Source organism: Phyllostomus hastatus, unplaced genomic scaffold, assembly GCF_019186645.2.
Source record: "Phyllostomus hastatus isolate PE091 unplaced genomic scaffold, TTU_PhHast_1.1 phas_contig_150, whole genome shotgun sequence".
Lineage (NCBI taxonomy): Eukaryota > Metazoa > Chordata > Mammalia > Chiroptera > Phyllostomidae > Phyllostomus > Phyllostomus hastatus.
In genome coordinates, this window is record NW_025333611.1 from 810204 (window position 1) to 825977 (window position 15774).

At 71.3% G+C, this 15774-nt stretch overlaps 1 protein-coding gene across 1 annotated transcript in view; it reads right to left on the bottom strand.

The window, feature by feature from the left end:
* MAD1L1 (mitotic arrest deficient 1 like 1) overlaps positions 1-15774 on the bottom strand; it is a 108463-nt gene that overhangs the window by 43204 nt on the left and 49485 nt on the right. The window contains exon 11 of the mRNA XM_045824591.1: positions 7371-7515. Within this exon, the coding sequence (XP_045680547.1) occupies positions 7371-7515 (145 nt within the window). The remainder of the gene's footprint in view (positions 1-7370; positions 7516-15774) is intronic.

A 15774-nucleotide genomic window follows, 5' to 3' on the forward strand; every position in this document is an offset into this window, starting at 1 on the left:
GCTGCGGGGGGGCCGCCTCAGAGAGCCGGGTCCCGGCCCGGCGCTCACACGGGGGCCGGGCTGCCGGCCCAGGGGGAGACGCGGCCCCCCCGGAGGCCCCCGCAGTGTGTGTCGTCGCCACGACGGTGGGGCCGCAGGCCACGGGCGGCTGCCGGAGCGGCCCAGCTCCGTGTCCAGCACGGACGGCGGCCACCCGGACACAGTGGAAGGGGAGCCGGGTGCCACCCCTCGCCGCCGCAGGGCAGCAACGTCCCCGAGCCGTTCTCGCTCTCAGCGGGGTCGGGGGGGGCCCTCCATGCATTCGGGTGGGTGTCTTCGCCAGTGAGCGAGTGGGGTGCCCCGTTCGCACCCTGCCTGCCCACCCTGGCCAGCACCGCTCCCGGGCACGGGTTCCAGTCCTCGCCCGCTGCACCCCACCCCTCATCCCGCCCCTCCTGGGGGCCGTGCTCTCGGCGAAGGGCTGAGACCCTGAAGACCCGCCCACATCCTGAAGGTTTTCTCTGACCTTGAAACTGTTTCATACGCACGTTCCGCACGCAGGTGCGTGGTTCAGTTTGAGTTAATTTTTGTACAAAGTGCGAGGCTTTGACTAAGGCCCACTGTTTGCCTCTGCGTGTCAAACTGTCCCAGCAGCATTTGTTGGAAAGTTCAACCTTCTTCCATTGAATTGCTTTTACATTTTTCTCAAATACTGGTTGACCCAAAACAAGCAGGAAGGAAACTACAACAAATTAAATACAAAGCAGGAAAACAACAGAAAAAATCAGCTGTGCCAAAAGGTGGTCCTTTGAAAAGACCGGTAAAACTGGTGAACTGTTGACCAGACTGGCCCCCAGAAAGGGGGGGGCCTGAGATGCATGGGGAGGGGAGGGGAGGGGGGCCGGTGTCCCCAGCGTTGCCTGAGCAGGGGCGGGGGGGGGGGGCCGCTGCTGCAGTGCGTGCGGAGTGAAGGGACCTGGAGGAAGGGACACGTCCTTGGAGAGCGCCTGGCACCGGAACCGACCCGAGAACACCAAACCCACCCAGGCCCGTCCGCGGTAGAGGGGTGAGCTAGCCACCGGCACTTCCCTGCTGCCTCCGGGACGCAGCCGGCAGCGCCCAGGGACCTCAGGGCGGGAGGCTCCTGCCCCTCGGACGGGGGAGCGCCGCTGCTCTCTGTCCAGGGCCGCCCTCCGCCCCCCGGCTCCCTCCACCCTGCCACCTCGGTCCCAGGCACTGTCCCGAGTGTCCTGTCCGGCCAGGGCCGCTGCCCGGTCTCCGGCCAGGGCATCTTCTGGCCGCACCCTGGCATCTCTGGCCGCCGACGCCCTCAGCACGGAGTCTGGCACCTGCAGGGAGGCTCCCAGCTCCCCAGCCCCCGCCCTCCGAGTCCCCCACGTCTGCTCTGCATGCGCTGCCCAGGGTCTCCCTCTGTCCTCCGCACTCTGCACAGACAGCCAGGCCGGGACCGGGCTCCATCGCCTCTGCCTTCCGGGACGCGGAGGTCCTGGCCGCACGTCACAACCGCTCCTTCGGCCGGGAACACGCACCGCCTGGCTCCGGGTGGCGTGCGAGGTGCCGGCCCGAGCAGCTCCGCCCTGGCTCCCGGGGGCCCTGGGTGCTCGCGTGTGAACGATGGAGGGCGAGGACGGCCGCGACAGCGTCGGACTCGGGGACAGGCCCCCTCTGTCTGAGGAAGGGGAGACGCCGTCAGAAACAGCCACTCCCAGGCCACAGAGGTGCCGCCGACCACCTGGGTGGCCCATGGTGGAGATGCGCCGAAGAAGCAGCTCCCCGAGGGGCCTCCCCTCCCCTGCCGACCTGACGCCACACAGGGCAGGAGAGCGGTCACCCAGGAAAGCTGCCTGGGTGGGGGGCCTCTGCTGCTGAGGAGAACACGCACACTCACACAGACACAGACACCTCGAAACCCAGGCCCGGGGGCTCTGCACAGGAAGGCTCCCCACGAAGGACCGACACCCTCGGCGTCTCCACTCAACGCCCCACGAGCCCCAGCGCACAGACGAGGTGGAGCCCGCGGCCCCTCGGCGGCTGAGCCCCTCCACCGCGGAGGACGGGCTCCGGGGGAGACAGCTCCCTGCGTCCTCTGTGTTTGCAGAGCCGTGCGTGCAAAGGCACCGCATGATGCACCCAATTATGCAGCGCGAGATGGAGCCTCAGTAGGGGACGTGAGCCAGCCGTGGAGACAGCTCGGAAACGCTGCGCTTTACGACGACTGCGCCCCGACCTGGAGAAGCGTCGGCCCCCACCCCTCACGGTCTGTCCGCAGGGACACAATACACACACACGAACACACGGCGCCGTGATGCCCCCCCCGCCCCCCAGTTCCTGCGGACAGCCGCGCGCTGGAGCTGACCCCCGCACGCCCCGGGCACAGGGCCCGCATCACACGCCCACGGCTGGCAGGCAGAGGAGGGGGCGGGACGCCCTTTAACTGACGCCGACCCCGAAAACCCACACCCCAGCCTGCCTGGGGGTGCTCCCTGTGGTCAGGGAGTCCTGCCGTGGGGGCCGGCATGGGGGCGCAGGCAGGCACCACAGGGTGGAGCTGGACACGGGCGGAGCCTCCCCTCCCTGTCCTGGGCACACGGCCCAGCCCCCAGCCACACGCCCTCCACACAGAGGGACGTCACAGACACTGGTGCGGGGAGTTTCCGACAGAGCCTTCGAGTGAGGTCATCGGACAAACGCGGATGACCGCAGGCTGACCGGGGGACGTCAGCAGCCCCTGCCGCCCGCTGGACGGCGCCCGGCTCCGGGCCCCGGCCCCGGCCACGTGTGCGACAGGCGCTCACTAGAAAACCGCTCAAGGCGAGGATGGCGCACCCCGACCGCACGGCGTGGGGAGGCCCCGCACAGCGTGAGCGCGGGGGCGGCCGGCTCTGCGGCGCCCCCCGTTCTGGAAACGCAGACCAGCTGAGGCAGCGCTGACGAGCCGTGGGGGCCGGCCCCTGCTGACAGCCACCGCAGCAGGTGAGCACGGACACCACGGGCGGGCGCGCACATGCCCACGTGTGCCAGCTCCCAGGACGGCCCCGGCACGGGGGCGCCACGCCAGGACAGCCCGCAGGGGCAGAGGCGGGCCGGGGAGCGCTGCCCGGCCCACCTGAAGTGCTGCCCCGGCCCTCAGCAGGCCGGCCGGCCGGGCCAGGCCGCCGCGGGCCAAGGGCGGGAGTGCCAGGAGCGGCCTGGAGACAGTCCGGGCCGCAGCAGGACGCCGCGGCTATTTTTAGCCGGAACACTCGGGAGGCCGCCTGGCGGGGAGCTGTGTCTTTGAGTGTGACCATCAATTTTCACCTGCAGCAACTTCCTTCCCTCTCAGGATGAAGGTTATTCAAAGATTTGGGTTTCTTCGAAATTGAGTTGAGGAGCGAACGGGCCGCCACGAGGACGAGAGGGGACTCTCGATCGCGGACAAGGACATGCGCCAGCTGGGCGGCCTGGGCCTGCCGCTGCCCTGTCGCCCACTCCGCGGGGCGAGCCCGCCGGCAGGGGCAGGCCACCCCACGCCCTGGTGCAGAGGCTGCCAGGCAGGGCGCCCCCCCGGCCGCCTCCACCCCGTGCCTCCGCCGCCCCCGGTGCCCGGCCCTGCCCTTGGAGACGGCAGCCTCTTCCAGGGAAGGCCTCAGCCCCCCGCCCCGACGCCCCTCACCCCGGACCCCCTCGAGGGAGGGGCAAGCAGCTCGCTGAACAAGACCCCGCCTCAGCGCAGCACGCCAGAAACTCAAATTCAACGTGGGGAAAAGCCCACGAACTGCACGTCAGGACTGCAATGAAGACAAGACCGCACCGCCGGCCCATGGGCGCGCTCCCCGGCGTGCTGAGCTGCCGCGGCCCAGGCTCCCTGAGCTCTGGGCTCCGGGCGGACTGGCGTCCTCTGGGGAGTGGCACTGCCCCGAGGGCAGCGGCGTCTGGGAGGTAGAGCCCGGGAAGGGCACAGGGGGCCCGCCTGACCTCACGGGCCCACCGCCGGCGCAGGCGGTCGGCAGGCTGGGCCCCGCACCTGGCCGGGCCGAGGTCCGAGGGCAGGGCGCCAGGACCCAGGGTGCAGGGCGACACGGGCGAGTGGGGAACCACGGGGCCTCTCCTCCCGCCTCCACAGACTCTCAATAAACACCCTGTGCTGGGAGCTGAAACAAAAGGCATTGTGTTTGACCTCACCATATTTGCTAGAACTGCTTTGCTCTTTGAAGCTTTTTCTCTACTGTGGCCCGGGTCCAGCTGCCCCATGACCCTCTGTGGGACACTGGCTTTCTAATAACTGCAAATGGCAATTTCCCATAACAAACAGATGGTGTGTTTTGTTTTGTTTTGTTTTGTTTACTTAAATAGGTGTAATAGAAACGTCAAACTGGAAAGGTAAGCTGAAAAGGACACTCCACCACCGCCCGAAATACAGTGTGAAAGCCGAGAGGGACCCTCCTCTCTCGCAGGGCGAGCGACCCGTGCCTGGAGCAGACAACCGTTGACCAGAGGCCCTGGCCGGGGGGCAGCTCACCACCCCGCCCCAGGCTTCCTGAGGGGTCTGGCAAAATGGGGGGTGTCTTCCATGAGAAGAAAGCAGGGTCTGAATCTGAACCGTGGCCCCCCACGGGGCAGCACGAGCAGCCAGGGCTGGGGGTGGGGGGCAGCTGCAAGGCCAGCACAGGGGGGCTGCCCCAGCTGGCCAGGGGGCAGTGCAGAGGTCCAGACCAGGCACACCCCTCAGCTGGGCGCGCAGGGGCGCAGAGGTGAGGACGGCGCAGGCGAGGGCAGGCAGAGAGCACAGGCGTCCACCTCCAGAAGCCTGCGGACGGTGTCCCCGCTCCACAGAGCACCTGCCTCCCAGCCTGCGGGTGCCGCACCCAGAGGGTGCCAGGGTGGCCATCAGACCCACGGGGCTCAGCAAGGGCACGCTGTGAGCCCTCCCGGAGCCCGCGGCCCCAAGCAGCCATGACCGGCCCCTGGGAGGACGCCGCCCCGTCATAGCACTGGCGAGACACAGAGACTCAGCTCTGTATCCCTGAGCCCGTGGAGGGAGCTGGTTTTGTCACCCTGTCCCCCCAGAAGTCAGGGGCCCTGGCACACTGAGCGTCTCGGCCCCGCCCCGGAGCTCTGCGCTGCACCTGGGAGCGGCTCCCTGGCCGGCCTCTGGCCCCATGGGATGCGAGGAGGGGGGGAGGGGCAGGCACAAGGGGCACGAGGCCGGGCACGCAGCAGCAGGACCCCCTGCACTGTCTCCCGCCTCACCAGTCCTCTTGGCGCGCTCAGACAGCACCCCGGGAGCCCAGAGCTCTGGGGGACCTGGCGGGCGGGGGGCCGCAGTCCCACTGAGGGCCAGCCTGAGTGCGCCGTCACGCTCAGACGTGGCGGGGACAGGCCGCGGAGGCCAGCAGCAGAGAGCGCCATGGTCCCATTCGAGCTCAGCGCCCCTTGGCAGGACCCCCAAGACCACATGCCAGGTCAGCGGGCCAGGACGCCACACGGGGCGTCTGTGTGAGACACCGTGGCGGTGGGGACCCTCCCCGCACCGGGAGGAGAGAGCCGGCGGTGCTATGGCTCAGTAAGCCCCCCCAACCCTGTCCTCCTCAGCTGGGGGCTGCCCCCATCCTGCAGGCAGACCGAGTGCCGGTCTGAGGCCAGGCGCACCGGACGCCTGCACGGCCCAGGGGCCCGCCCGCCCGCCTCCCAGGCCCGGAACTGGAAGGTCTCCAGACACACGAAGCGAACGCCGGTGCGCAGAGGGAACCGCGTGTGGGCTGGACCTGGGGCGGGGGCGGTGCTCAGCAGCAGCAGGGACCACCGGTAAACGCACACCTGACCCCAGCGCCCCTTCCCAGCTGGGGGGTGCTCCCCCAGCCCCCCCCCATCTCCACGCCACCCTGGGCTTGGACGTGCCGGGCTGGGAGCCGGCAGGGCGCCCACCGGCCACGCCCCGGTGGGGGGCTGGGGAGCAGCAGGGACAGAGCGCCCCGAGACAAGGTGCAGCCACTGGGCAGCCTCGAAGGACGCTCGCCCCCCCGCCCGCCCACCCGAGAAGGCGGCGCGGGCAGTGGACGCGCGTTGGAGTGCCTCCTCCCGTGTGCCTGCGAGCGCGCACGCCCAGCGCTGGAGAGGGCAGCGCGCGAGAACCGCCCCCGGGTGGGGGGCGGGGGCGGGAGCACTGCTTCCTGGGGGCCGTCGCACAGCCCTGGGCCTACTGCTGTGGGTGACGCCTCAGCTAACACCCCGTCGCCCAGGAAAAGCAGAGGCGGCCCTGCCCAACACATCTGCCTCCCAGAGGTTCTGCGAGTCACTCAGCCGCACTCAGAGCTGGGACAAAACGGAAACCTGAGAATTCCAAATGCCAGCAGCCACCACGGTCCCCGTGCGAGAGGCCCGCGGCACCCACACGGGGGCTCTGGGCCCAGCACCTCTCCTCGCCTGCTCAGGGCCCGGGGCCCCTCCCAAAGTGGAAGCACCTGCCGGGGGCGCTCTCATGAAAGGGGGGACAGCGCTTCCCACGGCGAAGCCGCCTGCGTGCGCCAGGCGCAGACGCCCTGAGCTGGAGACGCAGCCCTGCGGGCCGGAAGGCCAGGGCACAGCGCGTCTTGGAGGTGTGTGCCCTGCAGGCCGCCCGCTGAGCCTGGCGTCAGAGGCTGCGCCCACGGTCCGCGCGGAGGGGAGGCCCTGGGCGGCCGAGCGCCCCCGCGGCACTCGAGCAGCCGGAGCCCGACTCCCACCAGGAGCAGCGGCCGTGTGCCGGCGAACATGACAGCGTGTGCCCACACGGGACACCCCGCGTCTGCCCAGCGAGCCGCGCCGGACACCACCCTGGCCCCCGCGGCGCCAGGGGCCAGAGCCGGGCCCCCCCTCCCCACCCCCTGAAACCGCAGCGTCCGAGGCCGTGTTCTGAACGAGCCGTCTCACACAGAAACCCAGGTTCACACGCCAGCAAACTCCGCCACCGGAGGCAGAGGCTGGAGCCAGGCATCCACGCTCTCCGGGTCCCGAGCCGCTGGGAGCCACCCACAGCCGAGGCTGGTGCCGGGGAGCGTCCGCCCTGCCCATCTGGGCACCGGTGGCGCTCACGCTCCGGCCCTGGCGCTGAAGAGAGACCGGGATGCACGCTGGGGCGCAGAGCTGTCCAGAGGCAGCCCGGCCCCAGGAGGGACAGCGCCCCCTCCAGGCCGTCACTGGGAAGGAGCACAGAACGCCCAGGCTGCCCGGGTGCCGCCACCAGCAAGGCGAGGGCGCACGCTGGCCCAAACACGTCTGTGTGCGTCCGAGGCGAGGGCGAACCACGCGGGGAACCGTGCACGGAGTCCGGGGGAGATCCTGGCAGACTAGGTGCCAGAGAGGAAACGCCAGGAGCGGGCGCTGCCCACCGCCCACTGGCCCCGCCGCCATACCTTGGTCAGCAGCAGGACGCGCTTCTGCAGCCGGCGGGCCAGGGCCTCGTGCGTCTCCCGCTTCTTCCTCTCCTCCAGCAGCTGGGCGCTGACCTGGCGCAGCTCCTCCTGCAGCTGCTGCCGCACCTTGTCCAGCTCGCGGGCGCTGCGCAGACAGGGCACGAGGGCAGGGTGAGCCCTGGACAGCACGGCGCCCGGCCGTGGCCCCCGCCCCGCGCCCGGTCCCAGAGTAGAGCCGCACGTGCAGCCCGCGCTGTGCTGCCGCACGCTGCACAGCCGCTCGGCGCCTGTCTCTGGGTCTCGCGCGGACCCCCGGGTGACCCCAGAGCTGCGTGGGGGAGGGGCGCGGCCCCACACACAACGGGGAAGACGTCGGCATGAATGGGCTCCATCGCCAGAGCAGGTGCGACCCCGAGTCAGCGGCCAGGTGTGCAGCGGGCTGCACCGCGGGGAGCCGACCCCCACACCCAGGCCCGCCCGCCCACCCGCCCAGACGCAGAACCCAGCCAGAGCTCTGCACGGGGGCCCAGGCCCCACAGGCGCGGCCGGGCCAGGTGGCTGAGGCCCTCCCTGCCCCGAGCACCCTGCCCTCCGGGCCCCGCCCCGCCTGTGCTGCGTGGCCAGGCCAGCCCTTCGGACCCGGGTCAGGACGCACCTGTGACCGCTCATAGAGCCCACCGCGCCCGCCGCCGCCCCGGCTGACCCCACCTCTTGACATGGGGGCGGAGCGCCTTCCCACGTGGGTCTTCGCCTCTCCCCAAAAGGCTGCCGGTCCTCCCCAGCCCCGCTCTGACGCCCTCCTCGGAGGCCGCCCAGCCCAGCAGGGAGCGTCGAGCACTGGGGACGAGGGCCGGGACGGGCGAGGGCCAGGGAGAGCAGGGCTGGGAGAAGCCGGCCCCGCAGGGTGCCTGGGGCAGGGGTGCGTGGGCGTGGGTGGAGAGTGCAGTGTTCACGCTGCTGCTTTAAGCAGAGAAAACCTCTTTCCAAAGGAAATCTTTACAATCTCAACAGCAATCAGACAGAAGTGCTGTCACCGGGAGCATGTCACGAGGCGACGCTTGCGTCGTCTGCCGAGCTGAGGGCGACACCGGCTGTGCAGGCGCAGACGCGGGAGGGACGCCGCAGCCGGTCACCGTCCAGCGGCACAACAGGGGAGCAAGCCCTCCGGGGCCGTGGGGGCGGGGCCCCGGAGGACACGGCAGCCTGGGGAGCCTGGACACGGGCGGGGACGGCGGTGGGCGGGCGAGGCCCTGCAGCGTCCTGCGTCCCCAAGTCTGACATGAGGCCTGAGAATCCCACCACCACTCAGTCATCTAGAGGGGACCAGGCTGAAAGGCCCGACCTCAGCACCACAGGCGACAGACACAGCCAGGGTCACTGCCCACACGCCCAACCTGGCCAGTCCCTCCTTCCGGCAGGGTGGGGAAGAGGGGACCCTGAAGTAGCCAGGAGGTGCCTTTCAGGGAGGGGCTACATCTCCTGGGCTGTGGGGACCCAGAGGCTGAAATCTTCAAATCCAGGAACCAGGGGCCCCGACCTGCGCCCCTGGGCAAGGCACCGCTGCCACCTGGCCTGAGCTCCCGGCGCCCCTCGCCCAGCCTGCGGCCCCCCACCCCCCCGCAGAGCCCCGGAGACCGCGCGGGCACCGCGAGGAAGCCGAGCCCGGGGAGCAGGGTGGCTTCAGGGGACCGGCGGCAGAGGACCAAGCACACGCGCAACGCCCCCGGGAGGAGGGTGGGGGAGCGGAGCAGGGACCCGGCAGGGGGGCAGCACAGTGGGCGTAGGGGGTGGGCCTCAGAGCCACCCCCCTCTGGAGACCGTGCCTCCCCTGGGGAGGGCCAGGCCCGTCTGGGTCGCGGGGCTGCACCGTGGACGAGGGATGAGCGAGGGAAGCAGCCCCACGGGCGGGGGGGGGGGGGGGCAGCGGGCAGACATGGGCGGCGGCCTCCCGGCAGCCCCAGGAGCCGCTGCGATGTGGCAGGGCCCGGCGCCTGGGCGAGCGCACGCAGCACCTCCGTCAGCCCCGCGCTCCGCGTCTGTCCACCCTGCGGCCTCGCTGCCGCCGACAAGCGAGGCCCATCCTGCCTGTCCACCCTCCACCGGGTCTGCTATCCCTGGCCCCGGGCGCAGGAAGGCGGTGCCAGGTGAGGCCCAGCACCTGCGCAGGGACGCCGGTCCGGTCCCCACAGGGTGAGGGCCCGGGGGAGGGGCCACCTCGCCCGCACTCGACACCCAGGTGACCCAAGCTGGCGAGCTGTCCGCCCACCAGTGAACGCCTGCACAGCGCCCCCTCCAGCCGCGTGCGGAGAGGGCTGGGAGGCGGGGAGCCCTCTGCTCCTGTCACTGTGTCCGTCCCACAGCACCCCCCCCCCCCACTGACGCCGCGGGCCCCGCGGCCCAGGCCCGGAGAGCTGGCGCCTGACTCGAGAAGGGCCAGCTCCGAGCAGCTCGCTTCCTCCCGACCTGTGCGAGCTGCTGGGGGAGAAGTGACCTTCAAAGGCAGGGCCGGTGCCTGCTGGGCTGCTCGAGGGCTCTCTGCTCACGCAGCAGGAGCGAGTGCTTGGCGGACCCCACACTGGGAGGGCCGCCGGGGGCTCCGACTGCACCCCCGCAGGCAGCGCCGGGCCCCAGGAGACGAAGGCCCCCAGGCAGGTCTGGGCCTGGAGGCTGGCACAGGGGCAGCTGTCAGGAGACCGCACACTCACAAGCCTGGGTCGCGCTCCCCGTGGCCAGGGCTGGAGAGGCAGGAGCACCACAAGACGGGGAAATCGGGGACAGCCTTGGCTTCCGTCCGGACGCCGGCCCTGGCCAGCGCAGGACGGCGAACCGGGGTTCTGCGGAGAAAAGCACAGATCCCCTGACATCCTGCAGACACTCCTTTCAAGTGTCGTCGGGGGCCCCGCTTACGGCCTGGCTTCCGGGGGTGCCAGGTGACGAGGGGACGAGGGGAGGTCTCTGCCCCGAGGAGCCGGGCAGCTCACACCACGGCAAGGCAGGGCCGCGGCCCAGGAGCAAGAAGGGTCGGGCGGGTGCGGGTTCCGGGGAAGACGCGTGTGCGGGGGCAGGCGGGGGCCTCCGAGACGGGCGTCCCTCCGAGGCCCCGGACGCGCGTCAGGGAGGATGGCACGAGCAGGGCGGCGACGCAGGGCAGAGTCCGCCCCGGGGCCAGGCGGGGAGCTGTGGCCGGGAGTGCGCACCCCACGGCTCACGGAGGGACAGCAGAGGCTCCGCACGGGGAGACACCTGCACCGGCCCCGGGTCAGGCCAGCCGGGCAGCGACGACACAGACCAGCCCAGGGCCTGGGCCCACATGGGCCCGTGAGGGTCGGTGGGCCGGGAGGCTCGGTGCACGGCCAGCTCCCTGGCTCCACCCCCGAGGGATCTCGCCACCGAGGCCAGACTGTGGGAAAGGGCCCTGCGGGGACACTGACGCCCACAGAGCAACTTCAGCGGTCCGCGGCCTCTGGAAGGGATGGTGCCGACTGAGGTCACAGGAGAGGGGCCGCGCGGCTAGGGGTGGCCGGTCACGCTCCGAGATGGACTGACCCCACTCCCAGACATACGCACAAGTGTCTGGGAAGAGATGCATGGAAACAAAGGCCCGGCTGCCTTCCCGACCTTCCTGGAGGGGAGAGGGGCCTGGCCCCCAGCGGGACAGCCTCGCCTCGCCGGGCACGCCCCTGGGCCCACACCTGGCAAGGGGAGGGGCTCGTGACCTTGAGGTCCAGTGGGTGAAGAGCCGCCGTGCGCCATCTCCCTCGGGCACACCGCCCACGCGCGCCTGGCTTAGACAGTCGGCAGAGAGGCCGGGTGCGGCAGGCAGGGCTGCTGCCGGCTGATACCCGAGCCGGCCGTCTGCGGAGAGCAGATTAGAGACAGGAAGTGCGGCTGGGGGAGCGCGAGAGCCCGGGCGAAGCAGCCCCCTGCTCCGTTGTGCGGGGGCCGAGTGGGGCCCTGGGCGGCCACCCCCGCTCAACTCCCTGCAGTGAGACCGGCACCGCTGCCCGGGGAGGGGCACTCGGATTCACCTCCCACCCGAGCAGCTGCACCTCGCCTCCCCGTGCCAGACCTGGGTGGCCCTGGGCTCGGAGCAGGGAGGGGCCGGAGCCGGGACAAACCCGGGCCACGGCTGGTGGCCTGGAAGAGGACCTGTCCTCAGGATCCTGGGGAGCAAGTGCCCATCACGGCTGGACGAGACACCCTCCACAGCATCTGCGTCCACTGCCCAGCAGCTCCCTGCACCGCTGTCACCCCCTGGTGACGAGTGTGGTCTAGCTAGCACCGCCGCCTCGGCCAAGCCCCATTCTACCACCATCCCCGTGGGAGACGGGGACACCCAGGCGCGGGGGGGCGGGGGGGCGGCGGGCGGGAGGCGGTGACACCGCAGAGCCCCAGCTCGGGTGGGTTCCAGCCCAGCCCTCCACCAGGCAGGGCCACCGCCTCACACACATGGCTGAGGGACTGACCCAAGCCGCGCACCGGCTGTGTGCCGGGCCCCGCTCCAGGCAGAGGGGATGGCCGTGAGCGCGTCCAGGGCCAGTGGGCAGAGGAGAGAGCTGTCCCGGAATGTGCACGGGGGCTCCGAGCCGCCTGGCCGCTCTCGCAGCTTGGACACGCGCCAGACCTCCAGTCGGCCAGGCCATCTGCCTGCCTGACACAGCCAGCACCGCGCCCGCCCCCACGGGCGTGGGTGCGCCACGGCCCCTCCAGGCCCTCCTCCTCCTCCTCAGGCCCCCTGGCGGGCTGGTGGTGCCCAGCGCACTGCGGCCCGGACACGCTCGCCCCCAGGCCCGGCCGGTGCTGACGGCGCACAGCCACAGAGCGGTCCCGGGCACGCCCTGCACTCCCATCCACGGAGAAGTCTTCCCGTCCGCACACGTGCTCAGAGGGGCAGCCTCACCCTGCCCCCAGGCGTGGCGACTCCAGTGAGCACCCAGACACGGAGCTGGCCAGACAGGGGCAGCCCCGCCGGCGCTGCCCGTGCAGCCGGAGCTCCCTGGACGCGGCCGCACGCACGGGACAGCAGGGCCTGAGACTGAATGGATGCTCCCTCGGCAACGGCCCGTTGTTACAGCGAATCGCACGGCCGGGAGTGCAGAGGGGACCGCGCCCCAACAGGACGGGGCGTGCCCCCCGGAGGCGTGCCCCCGCCAGAGCTCGCAACGGGGGGCTCCTCTCCTGCCGGCCCCCCCATCACTGTGAAGAACCAGCGTCTCGTGCGTTCCTTCCCTGCTGGCGCTCGGTTCCCCGCACCCGCCGTGGCAGGGCTCCGAGCTCCTCCCCGGCCGCTTCTGCGGAGGCGGCTTCTGCTCCAGCCCACGACGGCGGGCGGCTCGGTAGCCGGCCAGTCTTCCTCCCTCCCGCGCAGGGCGCTGGCCGCGCAGGGGCCCTCTGGCGCCGCTCACACAGCCGCCCCCGCGGTCCCCGTGGTGTGCGTCCACTCTCGCTCGCCCCGAAGCATCGGCTGTCCCCTGCATTTCTGCTGGGTTTACCGAGGGCTGCGCAGGTCAACTTCCACGCAGTCACGAGCTTTCCAGGCCGCCTGTGACGCTGCTTTCCAACCTCGTCTCACTGGCAGAGCAGCCACGCGAGACTCTGAGCCGTTCACAGGGGGTGTGCCCTGTGGCTGCACGAGTGTCCCACCCCAAGGCAGGCGCCCAGGGTGCCAGACCAGACGGGCGCTCTGATCGTCCGAGGGGGGACGGGCGTGTCCCCGCCTGAACGCGCTCCTGGAGTGGGGTGAGAAGGCCACCTCTCGAGCGTCCCACCCGGACTCGGGGAGAGGATGCATAGGAAGTGCCCGCTGCGGCCCTCCGTCCCCTCAGGCGGCCCTGAGCCCACGCCGGGGGGCACAGCGGGAAGAAGACGACACCTGAGAGGCACCCGCAGGGCAGCGGGGACACGTCCGGCCTCACGGCGTGCTGGCCGCTCACCAGGGACCCCACCTGCGCTGACGCCAGGGCTGCGCGCTGAGCAGAGAAGTCGGACTCAGAGGGATCCCCCTCGGGGCAGGGGGGAGCCAAGGACCCAGGGCGCCAGTGCGGAGACACAGCCGGGGGCTGAGGCCAGTCCCCCCAGAGCCAGCTCGGGCGCAACTCTGCGCCGCCTGTGGGCGCCCCGCAGACCCTGGGCCCTTCTCCATGAGCCGCCCCCCCAGGGCCCGCCTGCCCCCACGCCCCCACGCCCCCACGCCGCCCTCCAGGAGCAGCCTGCTCAGCAGTCCCAAAGGTGCGCAGCTAGAGCCGCAGGAGGAGGCAGGCCGGCGACAAAGGAAAGTGCTTCTCTGCACACAAATCCCTCGCGGAAGCGGCTCCAGAGTGGCCATCTGCCTGCGAGATTAGCATCCCGAAGCTGCACACCCACAGGCAGGGGCCGGCTCCGCGAGCCCCGCTCCGCCCGCCACGGCAGCAGAGAAAGCCCATTTACATGGTAATGCCGCGAACTGCTTAGGAAGCGCTTTCCAGAAAGAACACGCCAACTTCTTCTCCACTTCCGGCCGGCCACACGGTGACTAAGGGCTGGGCCTGGGCGGCCGGGCCCCCTCCCCCCACATTCCCTCTGCACACACACCCACACCCACACACACCCACACACACACACACCCGGCCCCCAGACAGCCTCCCCTGGCCCTGCGAGGCGAGGGCAGCTTGACCTGCAGAGCCCAGTCGCCGAGGGAAGAGGACTGTGAGCCAGGGCAGGGTCCAGCCCCGAGAGGCCACTTCAGGAACCCCCAGAGGACACGGCGGGCCGGCAGCCCCTCCCCAGGCCTCTCCCCCGCTGGCCTCCCCCACACCCCTTGGGGTCCTCCCAGAGACGCCCCCGCGGGACACCTGCCACGGCCCCGCCCACCTGGACCCCATCGCCGCCCCGACCTCAGCTCCCCCGCCCCAGCTCACCCAGCTCACGGCCGTCAGAGGGGGTGGTCCTGCTGAGGCCCAGGGCGGCGCCCGGCACCTGGGAGGGGTGCCACAACAAACTGACCGGAGGGCTAGGAGGCCCCGGCCTGCGGGAGTCGAGGCCGGCCCCGCGAGGAGGCTGGACCAGGCCATGTGGATAGACCCGTGGACCGGGGGCCCTCGGCACAGGAGGCACAGAGGCACGGACCTGGAACACCCAGCGGAGGCCGTGGCCACAGCCAGGGGGCAGGGACACCCTAGGAGGGCACTGGGACGCCAGGGCCGCGTGCTGACGAAGCTCCGCTGAGCGCCCTGCCCCTGCCACGCCCAGCGCGCTGCCCGCGCGAGCCCGGGCACGGGGAAGGCTCTGGAGGGCAGGGCCGCCCCCGCGGCTGCGCGAGCAGGCCCCGCCCTCTGCCCAGGCCCCGCCCTCTGCCCAGGCCCCGCCCTCTGCCGGCTCCTGCACGACACAGGCGTCCTGGCAGAGAGGGCCCGGCGAGGGGCCGACAGCCCACCGTCGGCCTGCGGATGCACTGCGGCGCCCGAAAACCCCACGTCCTCGGAACCGCACAGACGGAGACCCAGGGTCACGGGAGCGCACGGCCGAGGAAGTCACGGGGAAGATGTTTAGGACGTGAAGGGGAGGGCCCGGCCGGTGGGCACCGGGAACCCCGCACAGAGGGGCAGTCACCGCAGTGGGCGGGCACGCCACAGCCAGGCCGTGAGGCAGGGCGGGGGCTTCCCGGCCGACTGCACGCGCGCAGGCCCCCCGGGCTCACTGGGCGGAGCCGGGGGGGCCGGCCTGAGGCCCGGGGCTGCGGCCGCGGGGCGGGGGTGTCGTGCACTCAGCAAGAAGTCACCAAAGAGGAAAGCGTGGGAGAGTGCTTCAATGACTCAGGAAAGACAGAGTCCTCTCCGCGTTCACCCGGACACAAAACAGAAGCAACAGAAGAGAGGGCTGGCGCACTCAAGTGCGTAAAACCAGAGAAGGTGACGTGCGGGGACGGAGGGAACCACCCGCGGGAAGCTGTGGTTTCAGACTACGGGCTGGGCCCCAGGCTGCCGCAAGCCCCCCTGAACTAGCGTGCCAGGCAGACGCGTGGTCCTCCACAGGCGCCCTGGGAGACGGCCCAGCCCGGAGCGGGGGTCTGCCCGGCCGCCAGGCACGGGGACGGTGCTGGGCGCGGCTGGCCAGCTGGAGGAGACACAGGAGAGACCGCCAGGCACGGTGGTGGCCGGGGCGCAGCGGGGCTGCCCCTGCGCTGGCCGGGAACCCCAGCCCTCCCCGTGCCACACGCGCTCTGGGAGGAGCAGCAGTGCCGAGCGAGCACACGCTCACGGGCGGCCGTGGCCCCAGCCCCGGCAGGCCCGGCCAGCACAGTCCAGCCAGCTCTGCTCAGGACGGGCACCACCACACGCCGGCCTGGCGCGCACGGGCCGCCGGAGTGCGCAGAGCGTGCAGAGCCCTGGCACCAGCACCGGGTCTCCGAGCACAGTGCCGACGGAGC